Source organism: Notechis scutatus, chromosome 7, assembly GCF_049901735.1.
Source record: "Notechis scutatus isolate UNSWTSFEM ecotype Mainland chromosome 7, rNotScu1.2, whole genome shotgun sequence".
NCBI lineage: Eukaryota > Metazoa > Chordata > Lepidosauria > Squamata > Elapidae > Notechis > Notechis scutatus.
In genome coordinates, this window is record NC_142015.1 from 8,374,308 (window position 1) to 8,394,424 (window position 20,117).

At 40.0% G+C, this 20,117-nt stretch overlaps 1 protein-coding gene across 4 annotated transcripts in view; it reads right to left on the reverse strand.

Annotated features, from left to right (window-relative positions):
• The window catches only part of EBF2 (EBF transcription factor 2), a 250,146-nt gene that overhangs the window by 35,422 nt on the left and 194,607 nt on the right, over positions 1 to 20,117 (reverse strand). For all 4 annotated transcript variants that reach the window (XM_026671320.2, XM_087969954.1, XM_087969953.1 and 1 more), the window contains exons 9-10: positions 8,136 to 8,266; positions 7,758 to 7,884 (exon numbers count right to left, since the gene is read on the reverse strand). In XM_026671320.2, coding sequence (XP_026527105.1) covers positions 7,758 to 7,884; positions 8,136 to 8,266 — 258 coding nt within the window. The remainder of the gene's footprint in view (positions 1 to 7,757; positions 7,885 to 8,135; positions 8,267 to 20,117) is intronic.

The following is a 20,117-nucleotide window of genomic DNA, read 5'->3' on the forward strand; positions in this document are numbered from 1 at the left end:
GGCTTGGTGGTCATGTGACTGGGTGCACATGGCTTGATGGTCATGTTATTGGCTGGGTGTGGCCAACTCAATATCACTCACATTAAAGCACGCTTCTCCTCGCCTGGCCTCTCATGCCTGTGGGCATTCTACAACAGTCGTAAGTGTGAAAAATGGTCATAAGTCGCTTTTTTCAGTACCATTGTAACTTTAAATGGTCACTCCACACAAGCAAAGTACCAGCAAAGGAGGGGGAAAAAACTCCAGAGATGTTCCTGAGACAGGAAGTGTAGTCCTGCTAAGAATGTAATAAGGGTTAATGGAGAGGCAGTTTCTGTAAGCAACACCAGAATGTTTCCTTCCTGCTCTCCTTACAGGATTAGGCCAGTAATTTCTTCCAACAACCGGTTCTCCCAACAGCTTAGAATGTTAACAACCGGTTCCAGAGAATAGGTGCGAACTGGTACAATCCCACCCCTGCTACTACTCAGTATTAATTTTGAAGAAGACTACCTTAAATATGGATTTATTTCATGGTGGTAACCTGTAAAAACTAGGTTTAGAATTATAAGCATTTAATTCTTAAATATCTTAAAATTGTAGCTTTCAGGCTTTTCTAAAACAATAATATAGATGAGAGCTGTTTCTTAGTCTAGTTCAGGTTGTTGCATTTTTTATTTTAAAATGCTAACAGTTTGGGATTAAGGACCACTGTCCTCAATTTAGGACCACAATTGAAGCCAAAATTTCTGTTGCTAAGTGAGACATTTGTTAAGTGAGTTTTGCTCCATTTTATGACCTTCCTTGCGGCAGTTGTTAAGTTAGTAACTTGGTTGTTAAGTGAATCTGGCTTCCTCATTGATTTTGCTTCTCAGAAGTTTGCAAAAGGGGATCACATAACCCCAGGACACTGCCACCATCATAAATATGAATCAGTTACCAAGCATCTGAATTTTCACCATGTGACTATGGTCGGAAGTGTGAAAAATGGTCATAAATCACTTTTTTTCAGTGATGCTGTAACTTCGAATAGTCACTAAACAAATTGTTGTAAGTCAAGGATTATCTGTAACAGTACTGAATGCCAAAATGGATGAAAACAAAAAGCAAGATTTTCTTCAGCGTGACGTCCAGGCTGTTAATGCAAGTAAGTTGAACCTGGTTTCCTTATTGCTAATTTTTCAGTGCAATGAAAAAAAATCAACAATCACTGTAATTATGGTGAGGAACAAACTGGATCTTGGTTCATTCAATATCATGCACTCATGTTAAGGGGCGTGCATAAGTGCGCCATCGTGCCTCCCATTCCTGTCCTATTGTCCCCATTTAATCGTACCTATTTTGTGTATTCTTACTCATGTTAATACTTATACCTATTACTTTGTAAGTGATTGACAAATCAAATAAATAAATAAAATGTTCAGCTTCATCTCTCATCTTTTACTCCTTATCTGTTGTGATTTTGCTATTGATGGTTTCAAGGTGAGAGAGCTCTTTTCTGAAGGTTCAAGATCTTCCAACTATAACTTAAAAATCAGTATAGCTGAACTGTCTGTTGCAAACTGGACTGAGGGTACAGCAAACTTTCAAGTTAGTAGACCAACAGGAGAGAAGGTGTCTCCATAAAAGCCAAATATCTTATTTATTTTATTTATTTATTTATTTGATTTGCCAATTGTTTACAAGATAATAAGTATAAGTGTATACATAGTTGTGAATACATGAAATGGGTACATATAAGAAAAATAAAAGAATAAGAGAAACAATAGGACAGGGACGGTAGGCACGTTGGTGCGCTTTATGCACGCCCCTCACAGACCTCTTAGGAAAGGGGTGAGGTCAATAGTAGACAGTCTAAGGTTAAAGTTTTTGGGGTTTGGGGAAGAAACTACAGAGTCGGGTAGAGTATTCCAGACATTGACCACTCTATTGCTGAAGTCGTATTTCCTGCAATCAAGTTTGGTGCGGTTAACTTTGAGTTTGTATCTATTGTGTGCTCTTGTGTTGTTATGGTTGAAGCTGAAGTATTCATTGACAGGTAGGACATTGCAATGTATGATTTTATATACCATGCTTAAGTCAGACCGAAGACGGCGTAATTCAAGGTTTTCTAGTTCTAGAATTTCAAGTCTGGTGGCATAAGGTATTCTACAACGAGTAGAGGAGTGGAGAACTCTTCTTGTGAAATATTTCTGGACTTTCTCAATTGTGCTAATATCAGATACGTAATGTGGGTTCCAGACTGATGAACTGTATTCGAGTATTGGTCTAGCAAATGTTTTGTATGCTCTGGTTAGTAGTGTGATATTACCAGAGAAAAAGCTACGTAGGATTAGGTTAACAACTCTTAATGCCTTTTTGGCTATGTAGTTGCAGTGGGCTCTAGCACTTAGATCATTAGAGGTGAGTATTCCAAGGTCCTTTACAGAGCTTGGGTCATCTTAAACCTGAATGGAATTTTATTCATGGATATCTTATGCATTTTACTCATGCACAGATGGCAAGCAAAATTTTACATACCTATACACAGAAGTATGTAATAGATGGACAGATTTTAGTTTGTTGCATGTGAAACCAACAGTTTAGTGATGTTAAATCCCTTCTTTTCCCCAAAACAAAATCAGCAGGGACATACTTTCATGATTCAGTCTGTCGTTTCAGATTTCAAATCTCCACAAATAGCTTTCTAACTAATTAAGCCACAGAAGGGATTCTCCCACCATACCGGGCAGGAGGAAAGATGCTCAGCTTGGCACCCTGATCAGTCTCAAGATTGTCATCCACACAACCCTGATAGAGGCTCCCCCTGAAAGAAATTGCTAGCAGATCTTTAACTAGAGCAATGCTAGTGTGGCATCCATTGCCATAACCTATTAAAAGTACCCATCACAGAGAACATATGCATAGAGATAACAGCTCCCACGTTGACATTTAGATGTACCCTTGGAATTTATCTTTAATTTTTATAATTGTCTTTCAAAAAAAAACAAAACAGTTTATGGGTCTTTCTTCAAACAAGCTGTCTCGGTGCTGTTCTTGTTCCACTAATGCCTAATCAGTTGAAACATGAAATGAATATTGGATTTGGTATTAAATATTGAAGGACCCTCCTCAGATCTTCAGCAGCTGAATCATGAACTCCTAAGATCCCTGCCTTGCCATCTACATCTGCTTGCTAATAGGAACAGGACAAGAAAGACTTTGTGGCAAACTTCCTTGGGCACTGCTGACTGGAGCCTTGTCTCAACTCAGAGATTGCTATCAGCTTCCCAGAACTTTGACACTGATCAGATTAAAGCATGCATCCAAAACTTTAGCTGATCACTATCCCCGGTCAGGAACAATAGCTCCAAATATGACAGAAACAAATACTGTATATGCTAAGAGATGAGAAACTGAACATTTGTATTTCTATTCTCCTGGATTTGCTCAGAAGTAAAGAAGAACTGAGCATGGATTTAGCAATAGACTGTTTCTACCAGGGATAGCTTTAGATTTTAGTTTGGAATAACCTAACTTTGCTTCTAAAAGGAAGCAACATGTTAGGAGTGCTCCATTATTCCACTTTTCCCACCCTACACAAAATGAGCAGAATTGCCTAAATTTGTAGTTTGATAGAATTTAGCACCTTCCATTCATCTATCTTATTTTCTTATAACACATGATCAATGCATAGGAGCACAATAATGCAACCCTGAGTAGCATGTGTGAGGATTGCATCAAGAACTGTTGATGTAATATACATAGCAATAGCACTCAGCAATACACTTAGATTTATATACCACTTTACAGCCCTCTCTAAGCCATTTACAGAGTCAACATATTGACCCCAACAATCTGGGTCCTCATTTTATCGACTTTGGAAGGATGGAAAGGTGAGTCAACCTTGAGCTTGGTTAGATTTGAACTGCCAAATTGCAGGCAGCTGGCAGTCAGCAAAAGTAGCCTGCAGTACTGCACTCTAACTACTGTGCCACCGTACATATGGTGTTTTATCTGGGTGCATCTTTTGTGCAAAGATAAAACACTGTAACACAAAGGCAGACTTGACTTGATTTTAAATACAGTTCTATCAATATTTTTTTGTGTGATGTGCTGTGTGCACTGCACCCATAAAAGAATGCACACACACACAAAAGCAAACAACAAAAAAGGACAAATCATACATATAATAATATATGATATAATAATATCAATTTAAAGGTTGCACCTATCATGGCCATTTTTGAATGGCTGGTCCTCAAGGATAAACCATATGATTGCATGTCGTGTTATATTTTAGCAGATATTTGTCCTGTCTTGCACTAGTTAAAGAAAAGTCAGGCAACTGCCATATGATAAAAATGTCATAGTAAGTCAGATAGATTAAGAATCATTGGAACCCATGGACATTTGAGCATTATGCCCTGCAATGCTGAAACGTACATAGAAATTACAAATCAAAATAAATTAAATTAAAAGAAAGATATTTTAAAAAACCGAAATACTGAATTTTCATGGGCATAAGAGTCATCTTGCTAAGATGGACAGAAGATCCTGTTGAAAATAAGCAAAGTTAGGAGATGCAAATAGCTGAAAAATATTGAAAAATGAGGATGCCTTTGAAGGCTAGCCATCATTTGGGAAAGGCTGCTTGCTTGATAAAACTTAACCCTTTTGTAACCAGAGTTTCTGTTTGTTTTCGTTCTTTCCTTGTTCATATCTCTTCTCCTCCTTCCAATTTTTTTTCTCCCATTTCTCTTTACCGCTAGAACTGTTCCTTACCCTCATCTCCTATTCAGCCATTCTCCCCCCACCCCATTTTTAGTGATGAATGGAGAAAGAGGAACATGTGTTTACATGCATACGTGTTAGTTTCTATGAACAAGAGTGGTTGGTATGAGCAAGACAGAAAGGCTGGTATATGCAGATAAATTAATTTTTTAAATTGAATTTTTCTTTTACAAGCGATGAATTAATTTTATTTATGTACAGGGCTCTTATTTTACAGGCAATGAATTAATTTTATAATGGTTACTTTATTTTATAGGTAATTAATTTCAACCAGTGGCTATTAATTAATTTGTGTTTTGTCCTATCCATGCCCTTTTCTAGAGTGTGGTTTCACATACTCTCACATACACACACACCCAGCACACACACACACACACACACAAATACAAATTCATGCCTATTTAGAAAGGGAGGAATCCCTAGGATGGATTTCACCTGGAATAACAATTTTAAGTTAACAAGATGGAATGTCGCAGGATGCTTTCTCGTATTTATGGTTTATTTTTCCTTCTTTTTTCCTCCCTTTGAGATTTATTTTATTTTTTCATTTTATTTGGTTTGTCAATTGCTTACAAGATAATAGGTATAAGTAAAAACATAGTTATGAATACATGGATACATATAAGAAAAATAAAAGAAACAACAGGACAGGGACGGTAGGCATGTTGGTGCGCTTATGCACGCCCCCTACAGACCTTTTAGGAAAGGAGTGAAAGATGAGAGGACTTTTGTTCGTACTAGTAAATATGGCATTACCCGCCCATGCCAATTTAATATTCCTCTGGCAATTTTGCAGGAAATGTGTGGCATGTTTTCCAAGATAAGACAGGCTTGGGTTATAGAGAAAAACATTCTCCTGCTTCGGGCAAAAAAAACCAAACACCAATACCAAAACAGAATAATGAGTAGTTTCTTCTTTTAAAGTATACCATCATTGTTAATAAGGTAATCTATAGCTTGCTTTAAAAAAAAAAATCCATCATAATAGGTTGTGATCATTGCTGATACAGGGAACAGAGGAGAAAAACAACACACTGGGTTAATTGTGCGGCTTGGAAGTTCTCTTATTGTTCTGTGTCTTTCTTGAAAGCATTTTGCTACCAGCCAGAAAGAGCTGAGGGAATTGGTTACACCAGGTGCAGCTGTATTTAATAGTTGTGTTTATCACTGTGCTTGACATGATCTACTTAGACAGAGAGACTGAGAAATTGCTTGATTTTACCCTTGCTAATTTTGTGAAGCATCTTCTAGCAGATAGCAGCAAAACAACTATTTTTCCCTCTCCTTGGGTGAACCTAACAAAGAATCTCTACCAATTTCCTTGCCTTCATTCCTCTGTATGGCCAAACAGCAGCGGTGGAGTGAAAAACAACCACAACCCACTGTCCTGATTTTCATTCTTGCCTGGTTTTCAGATTGGATAGATGCTCTGGTAAACATCTCCATTAAGTACCATAGTGAGCATTATGTGGGACTACCCTTATTTTTGGTCTGAAAGTTGCATCTGGTAAGATCTAAAGCAACCAGGACTCCTTACACACACAATTGCACTGGCTGGTTCAAGATTTTTATTGTGCCCATACAGACAATTAGGGATCAAGATTCTTGGTGGAATGACTTTGGATTAGATTTGGGAATCACAAATGTCCTTTAAATTATTCACTGGGGAAAATAAAGACTGATTTCTGCTTGTCAGCAGGAATATTAAGCTCATGAGAGACCCACTTTTGATTTTCCATAAGGTCCATATTTCTCTATTCATCCTTCTAAAAACAAAAAAGGTAAAATTTGTTCCTGCCAAGTCATGTTTAACTCTAGGGGGTGCAGTGTTCAGCCTTGGGAGTCAGCATTGTCCAAAGATGCTTCTGTGGTCATGTGGCCAGCATGACTATATGCCGAGGTGCATGGAACACTGTTACTTTCCCAGCAAGTTGGTACCTATTTATCTACTTACATTTGCATGTTTTCGAACTGCTAGGTTGGCAGGAGCTAGGGGTCCATCTCTCTACATCCACTCAAAAGTGAGGATTTTGCATTCCCTGGTAGCCAAGTAGACATGGAGACATGGAACCCAGTTGTTGTATAGTGGGACGCAGTCCTTCAGTGAACTGAGGTCCTCTGAATCACCAAAGCTCCTCCTCCTTGATGTAACATAGAATGTCTTCAACTTCAACTCTCCATAGGGAAATACATCACTCTCCTACCAGATCACTTTGATCTGGTTTCAGTATGCCCCAGTACAAAGAACAGACTGGAAGAAGATGTCTTCAATAAATGGAATCTCAGAATCAGAGCAAAGTGCTGGTCCTTTTTTCCTTCACAACCATCCATCTATTTCTTTTCTGATCTTCTTGGCTTTCCTAATTTCTATTAAAGCTCAGAGATCCCAAGGGAAGTGTATTCCCCTGTCCCTCCACCAACAGTGTAAACAATCAGGGAGACTGTGCAAAATGTATTGTAGGAAATAACCCACCAATAGGATCTTCCAACTATCACTGCCATCTCTAACAGAAACAAATAAATAAAGTTAAAAAAATACTACCTACTGAACTTCCAAAAAAAAAATCTGTTCTGTTTTTACAAGGTTAGAAAACTTTTGAGAATTTGCAAGTCCTATTAATTAAGGCTACCTCATTATGACCAATTAAAGGGAAGCTCAAAAACAAGGCAAGAAAATCCTCATAATTTTTGTTTCCAGAACTTGATACTGAGAGGAAATTTGGAAACACAAAAAATAGTTTTTCAACAAGGATGTCATATTCACAAAGAAAAACTGTAAAGTCATTTAGATTTTATCTGAATGTATGGAATATGAAAAGCATGCAGCAAAAATGTCATAAAAAGGACATTTGAAGAAACAACAACCCTCTATTAATTCTTCAAATAAAACCACAATTTTAACCCTTAATAGTTTAAGAGATAACTCATAACAGAATAATAGAGTTGAGGGAAATAAATAAAGTTTTTCCACAGTTTTGACTTTGCAATGTGATATTTTCACATACCTGTATAAATAAATCTACCAGGAGCTCCTTTGCAAAATTGTTTGGATTTGTACGATAATGTTACTTCAACCACGCCAGGGATGTGACGAGGTGGTGTTTGGACACGGATGGCATGTGGGGTGATCAGCTGAGAATAAAAAGAGAAAACATATTGAGACAGTTATGACAACTGTGATTTTGCCAGAAAAGTAGCACCCATTCTCAGTGTATGCCTGTTGATGAATCAGTAGGTCAAGACTGAATATAAGGAAACTTTCCCAGTATTTGAAAAAGTGCTGAGTTATTTGGGTCAGCTCCAGATAAGCATCCCAGGTCAAAAATTAAACAGGAAAAAGGTTTTGCTAGTATAGAAAAATACCACAAAATTTCTGTGCCTACCTCACTCCACACAAGCATGGTCCCAAATACGACTTGAAGCCCATCAAAAAAGTTGTCCCCTATAATGATCACCATTGCTCCACCAGTGGTCCAGCCTTCACTTGGACTAATTGCTTTGATGCATGGGGTGGCTAAAGAGAAAAGTTGCAAGAGAAAGAAAAGAAAGGGAGAATAGAGTTAGCTTTCGGATGAAGCTCCTATGAAACCTCCTTTGATGGTTATATGGCTCCCAATTTCTCAGCTATCTTACATAACAGAAATCTAGCACAAGGCACAATGATACCTCTTACAGGAACTGTGGAAACATAACATTGAATTGCAAATTATCAAACACACACACACAACTCATGAGCTCTCCCAATCTCATAAGCTTCCTTTAGTCATGAATTGCAATCTTACACTATATGGCAAAATGTTACACTATATGGCAACCCATTTCAACCATTTAGATTAATTTTCATCACCATTTGTGGTTGTCTGTATTATCACCCTCAGTTTGTTCTGGAGCCCCGAAGAGACTGCTGAGCTTTCTCTTCCTGGAAGATCTCAGCCAAGAAGATCTATTCCAAAGAAGCTTGTTCAAGTTTGTTTAGCAGGGGTTTGCCAAAGGCAGAGAGAAAGGATGAAATGAGTGCCTAAAACAGATGCTGAAAAGACCTTTTTTTACCCCATATTCTCTTGTTTCTGGATAATTTTGGAACATTCTTTTGCTTTTCAGTGATTGTCCATCTTCTATGCTGTCAAGCATTTAGGACAATTCACATGAGAATTTTCATTCGGTTTCTATGGTTTGCCACCTCCCTGCCTTGTCTGGGAACTGAAGTTTGAAGAACTATTGAAGATTCACACTATGCATTTTGCTTCCTTGCTGGAATTAAGACACTGGCTTAAAACATGAAGAGAAAGCAAGATTCCCTCCATCATATTTACTGAAAGGACCACAAATGACTGGGTTCATATAATGCATTAAACCACAAAGAAACAAATCAGTGTTCTATGTAGCCAGGGAGAAAGAAGTCAGGTAAATTGGGATGATAAATAATGGTTATGATTTCCTGCATTTAATTCCTCTGAGAGCTTGAGATGAGGTACATGGGAAGGATTCATGCAATTTTGCACTCAATGAAATTGCTATGAAGCAGGTGATGGCGATGGCGATGATGACGATGATGGAGAGAAAGAGAGAAAGAGGGAGGGGAGGGCACCCAAAGTCTTGCATTAAATTCCCTTCAACAGGAAGTGTTAGTGGACTCACTAGTCCAAATTCTGCACCTGAATCATTACATGACATCTATTCTGCATAATAGCAATAAGCGCAAGGGGGCGTGCATAAGCGCAGGGGGCGTGCATAAGCGCACCAACGTGCCTACCGTCCCTGTCCTATTGTTTCTCTTATTCTTCTTTTATTTTTCTTATATGTACCCATTTCATGTATTCACAACTATGTATACACTTATACTTATTATCTTGTAAACAATTGGCAAATCAAATAAATAAAAATAAAAAAATAAATAGCATTTGGATTTATATACTGCTTCACAGTGTTTACAGCCCTAAGTCAGCGTATTGACCCCAACAATTTGGTCCTCATTTTACTGACCTCAGAAGGATGGAAGGATGGGTCAACCTTGAGCTGGTAAGAATCAAACTGCCAAAGAGCTGGCAGCTGGCAGTCAGCAGAGGTAGCCTGTGGTACTGCATTCTAACCACTGCTCCACCACGGCTTTTGCATAAGTGTTGTCTTATCAAATTTTACTGGGAAGAAGGCACTGAATGATGTTTAAATCATTTGAATTATTTGATAGTGTAAATTACAGCTGTTAAAGCATTTTAATGTTATTTCAACTCTGGCAATTTTATATTGCCTTGCATTCTGAGCCTCCTAGTTTAGGTTAGAGGTGAGCAACCCACAGTCTCAGGACTGCATATTGCTCCTGAAATCCTTCTCCATAATGGCTCCAGAGATCTTTAAAAGTTGCTACCAAGTTGTAATCTACTTAGTGATTGTGTAGAGAAATGGTTAAGCATGACATGCAATGTGTTGTTTTTTTTTGGTTCTGTCTCCACCCGTGATTTTTTGAAGTGCAGCCACCCATTGCCAAGTGTGGCTCATAGCACCTCAAAAATTATACAAATATTCTTCAACTTATGACCACATTTGAGACCAAAATTACCAAGGCATTTGTTAACAGATTTTGCCCCATTTTATGACCTTTCTTGCCATAGTTGTTAAGGGAATCACTACAGTTTTTAAGTTTAAGCTAGTGATTAAATGAATCTTGCTTCCCCATTGGCTTTGCCTGTCAGAAATCTGCAAAAGATGATCACACGCTTTTAGGGCAGCGCAACTATTACAAATAGGTGCCAGTGGCCAAGGGTCCAAATTTTGACTACATAACCATGGAGATGCTGCAACAGTCATCATGCCATTTTTTTTCATTGGCATTTCAAATGGCCACTAAATGAATGGTTGTAATTTGAGGACTACTGTACAGTAGTTCCCAGAGGGAACACGCTGGCCTTTTTTTAGTAAATATTTTTCACAGACCAGTTGTGTTGCAAAAGATAGTGAGCTATAAGCAGCAGTGGGATTCAGCCAGTTCACACACACACACACACACCCATCAAAGTGGATCGTGGGTGTCGTGCTGCAATGGAGAAATGGGCAACGGAGTGGCTGGCATGAGGAAAGAAAAAGGGTGCTTTCCAGTGGTGGGATTCAAAAATTTTTACTACCAGTTCTGTGGTTATGGCTTGGTGGGCATGGTGTGACTTGGCGAGTGTGGCTTGGTGGGCATGGCAAGGGAAGAATACTGTAAAATCTCCATTTCCACCTCACTCCAGGGGAAGGCTGCTGTAAAATCTCCATTCCCTCTCTACTCCTAGGGGAAAGTTACCATCGGTTCTCCAAACTACTCATAATTTCTGCTACTGGTTTTCCAGAACTGGTCAGAACCTGCTGAATACCGTCTCTGCTGCTTTCCCTCTTTCTTCTCCCTGCTCCTCTTCCTTCCCTCATGCCGGCCGCTCCATTGCCCATTTTTCCATTGCAGCATAGCACCCAGGATGCACTTTGATAGCGGGTGAGTGAGTGGGTAATTTAACAACCGGCCATTGGCCATTGCGGGAGGCTCATCCCACATGTGCGCTGCAGCTGGAGGATAAGGATGGGCCACACCTCCCATGACAGCCAACCTGACCCTGCCTGAACTGGTTGGTAAATTATTTGAATCCCCCCACTGTCTATAAGCCAGGAAACTGGCTTGATTTGGACCAAGCCAAAACTCAAGCCTGCCTGAAAGAAAGAAGGATACAAAGCTGCGAGACAGTTGTAATGAAATATGAATACACTCAATGGTAGACCATGTGTATTCTCTACAGAAATCCCCAAGGGATTTCGATAGCCAGAGTGAGAATTCCACCTGGATCTCTGGAGAGTAGCTACTACATATCAGTCAGTACTTGATTAGACGCATGACTGAATCTTGAACTGGATTAAAGTAGCGATCAGCAGAAATAAAGGACTCTGCCAGGGAAGCGAATCACAGTTGAGGTACTTGCCAATTTCATACAAAGCATTTACAGCAAATTCTTCTTTTTAGTTGCTTGCTCATTTCAAAAAGGTAGGGCTGTCTTCCAGGGGGCAAGACCTACCAAAGTGGCTGATATGGCAACATCATGGAATAAGTCGTTGATCATAAACGTTTCCCTCAATTGAGAAAATAAAAATTATAAAAAGAGAGAACGCTAATAAAAGAGCAGCTGTTTATAAAACTTAGCTTGAAAGGAAGATTTCAGAAATAGGTTGAGATTCAGTAAAATAGAAATCATTTCTGATACATCATGTTTTCTTCAGCAATAAATTCCATCCTGATATTCAGAATGACAGTTTCAATAACTCACTGTTCAAACTTCGATACTTTCCAATAGCAGATTTTTTTTTTTAAAGGATGGTTTACTTTTATCTTCATATTTAGATTTTATTTGATTTTTAATTTTTTAAAAAACTATATATCACTCTGAGAATCCCAACAGATTGAAAACAGTAAATACTTTTAATGAAATGAAATGAATAAAATATTCATGCTTGGAACACATAAGATCAGTAAATAATCCAACTGCCTTGGCTCATAATTCTTTTTAAAATTCTGTACCACAGGCTAAGATCACCACCCCAAAAAGCAAAAAATAGTTTCTTCTGCCTCTGCTGTTAATATCTCCACATTCTGATAAATCGAAGAGACCAACAGAAGTTTCCTCACCAATTGTGGTGAGGAAAAATCTGCCGAGAAACTTTTTTTTTCTGTCAGAGTGTTACAACTGAGAGTCATCCACGTACAGTAAATGTGGAGAAATTCAATACAGATGCTTCTTTAAATACTACTGTATATAAACTATAGAGTTTGCTGCATGAGATGTGATGATAGCCACCAAGTTAGAAAAAAATATGGAGGATCTTTCTATCAATGGCTCCAAGCCTGGAGGGAATCGCAAGCAGCAGGGTTTAATTATTAGCTGCTAGGGAACAGCAATGATTGAGGCCTAGATCCATCTTTGCTGTAGACCTCTTCCCACAACACGCTTATCTGGGACAATTAGGGACTTAATATGTTGTGATTAAATGACCCAGTTAGCCAATCCCCAAAGGATCACAGTTAACCCCAAATAGGCTCAGTGCAAGGTGAAACCAATTCCACCCACTCAGTTGTCACATGAAACATTTAAATCCTAATCTACTTTGAACCTTGGATCACAGCTAAACTTAAGCAGCTATGCCATTCCAAAGAAGAAGCCTACAGAAAAGGTGACAGAATGCTATACAGTCAGGCCAGAAACATATTAACAAGAGAGATCAAAGTAGCTGTATGACTGTATGACTGTAACTTTGTCACTTGTATCCTTACGGTCTATATTGACTGTTTCCTAGTATGATTTGATTGCTTATTGTACCCTTTGACTATTATTAAATGTTGTACCTTATGATTCTTGACTCTTGATGAATGTATCTTTTCTTTTATATATACTGAGAGCATTTGCACCAAGACAAATTCCTTGTCTGGCCGATAAAGAATTCTATTCTATTCTTCTAAGAAAAACAAATGCAGAAAAAGAGTGGTTTGGAAAAGTAAACTCCATTATCAAATTCATTTCTAAGATCTAGCAGTACAGACCCTTCTCCCAAATTCAGAGGAATTGCAGCAACAAGATTGTGTTATAATTATAAGACTAATGTCAGGAAACCTTTCTAATCTCTCAGTGCTGTAAAAGTTTATAAGCCATTTGTTAGCAGAAACAGTCAGGGATATTCCCAGAATGGAATTCCTCAAAAGGTAGAATTGAAAGGAAGAAAAGAATTGAAGCTTCTTGGATGAGAAGCAAAGGAGAAATAAAGAAAATCCAGTTGTCTCTTGAAAAAGCACCTTTGAGACAACCATGACCTGGATGACAGAGAATCTCATAGACTCCCAGAATGGAACTTTGACTTATTTAGATTGTGTATTGCCTACATCACTAGTAAGGAGATCTTGCTGCAATAGGAAACAAAAAGTACATCAGTATTCTTCAGCAACAAAAATACAAAAAAATTAAACTAATTGCAATGCTTGATTATCCCTGGGGAGGGGGCAAATGACAACAATGACCTCATGCAAACAAACAATTTACATATATCAGATATATATGACCATTGAGCACTGACCCAATGTCCTCATGTCCTCCTCTTGATGTTATGGCAGCTTGTTACAGGTGCCTACACCACCATCATGCAATCAATATTCAATCAGTGGCCTATTCAAATAAAAGCCACAGAAGCAATCCATTTAGGATGAAAAAAACAAATGGTAAATGAATGCAATCTTTTAATTAATGACTGCAAATCTTTGTGGAAGTTAATCTCAATGTTATTATTAGTTACTTTATGTTACACTTTGATCTGTTTGATATTTTACATTTATCCAGTTTGCTTGATTTTGGTTTAGCCTTTCATGTGAAATCAGCTGCTATGATTTACAACCTATGGTTGATGGCATGTGAAAAGGGTGGTCATTGTAGTTAAGTAAGTAAACTACGATTATGTACACTGTGATTTGCAAACTCAGTTATAAACTGCAGTTACATATTTCCAGTTTTCTCTTGAGAAAAATACATATTTTCCTGTTTTCTTCATTCTCCTTTTCTCTCCTTTTTTCCTTAGCATGCTCTTCCTCATGATTTTTTTTAAAAAAGCTATTATCTGTCTCTTTGAGTAGACCCCAAGTTTATTTGTCATAATTTGATGGGTCTTCGAATTGTTTTGATTAAATAGAAATATGTCTCTTTTCTGCGGAGCTAAGTGTTGAAAACAAGAGTTTTACTGATGGCTTGAATATGGTGAAAATCCTCCCATTTCATCCCAATTTAACTCATGCTAAGCATGCCTGGTTTTTATAAGATAGGGTAAATCCCCCCACCTTGGCCCCCCTCCCTTCCCATCCATTCAAGGCCTCTGGACTATACATCCCATCAAGATCCCAATATGGTTTTCCAGTCCATAACCAAAGTCAATCCATCACTCGATTCCCAATGTTGACAAGGTCAAAGGTGGCAGGGAGGTTTGGCAGAGTTCCAAAACTATAAGACTCCTTTGAACAGCCAGTCAATCACATTCAATCAGTCAAGGAAAAACTGGAAGGTTTCGTAGGCTTAGAAGCTTGGGAGTATTCTTCTACCATTTCACTGCCCGCTGGGGGAGAATTAACACTGCTCTGAATTCTTCACTGATTCAATCATTTTTCTTCCAGTTCATTAATTCTGCTCTAGGTTGAGGCAGGGCACATTTTAACAGGAGGGGTGGGTGGGTGGGTGGGGAAATGCAACAAAACAAGCCTAATGAAATAATAGACCAACTTGTCTCTTCTAGTAACGTCACAAAGCCTTCTCACTTTCACTCACTACAGGGACCGGCCCAAAAGAGGCTTCTCTGAGCTTTTTTTTTTTTTTTTTTTAAGAAAAATGAAGAAAAGGGGTGGGGGTGAGGGGAAACCTGGTGCCAGAATGGGGCTTGGAGAGAGTGGAGGCGATTATCCAATTTGAAGCTTAGCAGATCCAACGATTTGTAATTGCTTGAAAATACAGCCCGCAGACGACCAACGATGCCTCACTTAGCCAAACAAACGAAAATCAATTAGTGTCAGTTTCCCTTCTGCGCATTGTTATGTTTCGCGCCGTTTGTTTAAGCGAGTGGCTGACACTTTTTCATATACATCTTGCACAAGTCCCATTTCTGTTTAACTAAGATGTCAATGTGGCTTGATTTGCTCCAAGATCAACTCCAGCCCACCTGAGCTAAATGTCTGACGTTCCCTAGCAAAGTATATGTGGTATGTCGCCTCTTGGCTCTTCCAAATTCAAGGAGTAAAAGAGTGGGGGGAGGAGGAAGAGGAAGAGGAGAAGTCAGGGGCAACCCAAGGTTCTTTGGCTCTATGGCTGCTGCAAATTCAGAGAGCATCGTTGATCTGCAAGAAATATCTTCTTAAATGAGTAAGATAACAGTCCAGCAGATGGAGTTTAGCCATGGCCAGTGAGCCAAATTCTTGCTGCCGAAGTACCCAATTGAATGCAAAAGAAAAGAAGATTGCAAAGTGAGAGAAATAACTGGGTCACTTGTGAATATATCTCCACCACTACTGGGCAATTAAGAACTTGTCACTGGGGAACTGGGTCAGGGATGTGAGTTTCTTTCCTTGACCCTCCAATGCCCATAATTAAACTACTGTAGCAGGTCTGCAGAGTGGTTGTGTTTTTTGTTTTTGATTGGATGCAGGCACCATCTTATCCCAGTCCTTTCTGTACATTGCCCAATATCACAGATACGAAAAATCGATTCAGATATAAATGCTGTGATTTTTTTTGTTATTTTCATAGTGCTGTGGTTTTCATTATTTTTACAATGTTGTGGTCTACACAATTTTCCTAAGTCCTGGTGTAGATGGATAAATTGTCCCATTCCAGATTACTAAGACATATCTGTCCTTGTGCTATGCTTGCCTTGTTTTGCTCATCTTCCCTAGTTCAAATGAGAGGAAATTATGCTGATTTTAGGCAAGAGCTGTCTTTTCTGATAGGTTAGAGCAGTGGTGGCTAACATTTTTGGGCTCCTGTGCCAAAAATTGTGTGTGTGCTAGCACCCAGAAGGCAATGCGCGTGGGACCCCCGATGCTCCCTGCACACGTGTGCGTGACCAGGGATGGGATTCAATTTTTTTAACAACCGGTTCTGTGGGCGTGGCTTAGCTGGTGGGCATGGCTTGGTGGTCATGTGACTGGGTGGACATGGCTTGGTGGTCATGTTATTGGCTGGTGTGCCCAACTCAATATCACTCACATCGAGGCACGCATCTCCTCGCCTGGCCTCTCATGACTGTGGGGATGCTGCAACAGTCGTAAGTTGTGAAAAATGGTCATAAGTCACTTTTTTCAGTGCCATTGTAACTTTGAATGGTCACTCCACACAAGCAAAGTACCAGCAAAGGAGGGGAAAAAAACTCCAGAGATGTTCCTGAGACAGGAAGTCTAGTCCTGCCAAGAATGTAATAATGGTTAAAGGAGAGGCAGTTTCTGTAAGCAAGACCAGAATGCTTCCTTCCTGCCTTCCTTACAGGATTAGGCCAGTAATTTCTTCTAACATCCAGTTCTCCAAACTGCTTAGAATGATAACAACCAGTTCTAGCAAATAGGTGCGAATCTGTAGAATCCCACCCCTGTGCGCGACCCCCCCATGTGCCACACATCTCTGCACATGTGCGTGCATTGCCTGCAACCCCCGCCCCCTCACATGCATGCCAGATATCTGACAATCAACTGTCGGGTGAGCGGCACACATGCATGCGCGGTAAATTTGCTCTGAGGGCTCGCATGCCAGCAGTAATGGCTCTGCATGCCACTTCCGGCACGCATGCCATAAGTTCGCCATCACAGGGTTAGAGCAAGTGGGAAACCTGGGGGCTTCCAGGTCACCACTAACTTCACTGTCAAATTTCACACTGACATGGTAACATTTAAGTACTGGGATACCAGTTCAAATAGATATCACATAGTTTTAACAGCAAAAGAAACATCCCTCTCTACAAAGCAGAAAAAAATATATATTCTGCCCTGTCCATTTGTATGATATGACCACAAAATTTGCCTGTCCTGATTGACACAATTATGTTGGTAATACCAGGGGACATACAAGCACTGAGCTTGCTATTCTAAGCCAGAGTGGAGGTGGAATTTAGCTTAGTACATTTCTGACAGATGGGAGTCCAATCTCTTCTTGAAAGTCACAAGTGATGGCGCTCCCACAACTTCTGAAGGCAACTTCTGTTCCACTGGTTGATTGTTCTCACTGTTAGAAAGTTTCTCCTTATTTCCAGGTTGAATCTCTCCTTGATCAGTTTCCATCCATTATTCCTTGTCTGGCCTTTGGGTGCTTTGGAAAATAGCTTGACACCCTTCTCTCTGTGGCAGCCCCTCAAATGTTGGAAGACTGCTATCATGTCTCCCCTAGTCCTTCTCTTCACTAGACTAGCCAGGCCCAGTTCCTGCAACCGTTCATTGTATGTTTTAATCTCCAGTCCCCTAATCATCCTGGTTTCTCTTCTCTGTACTTTTTCTAGAGTCTCAACATCTTGTTTATAGTGTGATGACCAAAACTGGACGCAGTACTCTAGGTGTGGTCTTACTAAGTCTTTATAGAGTGGTATTAGTACCTCACTTGATCTTGATTGTATCCCTCTGTTAATGAAACTTAGGACTGTGTTAGGTTTTTTGGCTGCTGCTGCACACTGCTGGCTCCTATTTAGCTGGTTGTCCACTAAGACTCCAAGATCCCTCTCACAGTTACTGCTATTGAGCCTGGTTTCACCCAGTCTATATGCGTACTTTTGGTTTTTCTTGTCTAAGTGTAGGACTTTACTTTTCTCTACATTGAATTTCATTTTGTTAGATAGGGCCCAGTGTTCAAGTCTGTCAAGTTCCACCTGGAACTTGAGCCTACCTTCTTGGATGTTAGCCATTGATACCAGCTTAGTATCATCTGCAAATTTGGTAAGTTCCCCTTCTATTCCCTCATCTAAGTCATTAACATAATCTATTTAAGCCCTGGGATGTGTGAATTCATTAAGCCCTGGGATGTGTGAATTTAGACGCTGTTTTCTAAATCATGGTTTATAGTTTAGTATCATGTGTAAACTAGGCCGCTATGACTTGTTTAATAAATCCACGGTCTGGCCTATGGAATGCACACAACTCTCCAAGTAATTTTCCTTTGGTTTGTCTCAGGGCTCAGGAAAGAGCAAAGTACCTCAGAGTAACATGTCGTTCTCACCTGGTAAGGATGATCTCTAAAGCAGTGGTCCCCAAACTTTCTGGCTTGGCAGATTGGTGGGGAGGGGGGAGGGAGAAGGGATGGTTCTGTGTGAGTAGCAGGTGCGCATGTGAGTGTGCACACTCTCCGATCATGCAAGTAGAGCTGGGCACATATGGTTGCTTGCCCACTATTTGAATGCCCATGGCACAGTACTGGACTGCAACCCAGGGGCTGGGAACCCTCCTCTAAAGGAAGCCCTGCGGCCCATTTCTGAATATATAAGATGTGAGATTATATCAAATGTGATTGACAGGGAAAAAGAGGGAGAGAAAGGAGATGTCTGCGCAGACTCAGTTTAGAACAGGAGTGTCAAACTCAAGGGCCAGGGGCCAATCCAGGGTGCTTAGATCTGGCCCACAGGGGCAGGCTGGAGATAGCAAATGACCGGCTTGCAGTGCCTCTGCCAGTGAAAACAGAGCTCACGAGGCCCACACACGCCCCTCCTGAGCTCCATTTTCACTGACAGAGGGTTGCAGGAAGCTGTCGCAGCCAAAAACAGAGCTCAGGAGCCTGTTTTTGCTGCTGAGCGCTTGGGCCACCACAGGCACCCCCCAACACAAGAGATGTCATGCTAGCCACACCCACCCTGGCCATGCCCACCCCGGCCGCCCAAGGTCAAACACAACCCAGATACAACCCTCAATGAAATCGAGTTTGATACCCCTGGCTTAGAACAATAGTAACTGGGTTACTCCATCAATCAATCAGAATAGAGCTTGGATGTCTTCTAGTTGAACTCCCTACTCAAGCAGGAAACTACACCATTTCAGACAAGTGGCTGCCCAGTCTCTCCTTAAAAACATCCAGTAATGAAGTATATGGCAGGAAAGTATTGCTGCAATTTCTCAATCTTGGCAGGCATAGAATAGAATATAGGCAAAGAAGGAAGGATGTACACTCGTAGTCCCACATGATGAGAACTAGGTCCACTTGTAAAGAATGCGATCAGAGTCAGCTGTGATCCATGAGGTTGGTTTTGAGTGCCTGCCTTTGGCTTGTCCTGCTCAAGTATTGTCAGTCTTCTCAAATAAACAAGATGGGAAGCATGACTGGATGAATTAATTCTACTTGATTGTGTGAAGCTGCATTAACAAAATCTTGCAAGACTGAAAGTGCATATTTCCTTCTAACTGCTTTATCCACTAGGACAGATCCCTTCCTAAGTTTCTTCCTCTGTCAAGCCACTGGGAGCTCCTGCCTCTCGTATGATTGTTTCCTAGGCAGCTTTTCTGTCCTTCATTCCCCAAGGTCATCCACACAGTCCCTTACAAGCACGGAGCCATTTCTTTCTCTTTGCTATTTAAGAGATACAAAACTTCAACTTTCCTATATATGGCTGTGGGCTGTCAAAAATGGCTCAGAGGTCCATGAGGTTGGGCCCACAGACCAAATTATTTATACCCATGTTCTGCTTTATTAAAAAATAGATAACTGGCCAAAATAAAATGGTGGGGGAAATAATTCTGATTTGCAGTAACTTTTTTGTTACATATTTTTTTCTGGGTATATTTTTTAATTCTGTAGAAACTGTTATGCTAATGTATGAAAAAGCTTTGGTGAACTGGCCCTCCTATGTGACAAGATGAAGTTCAA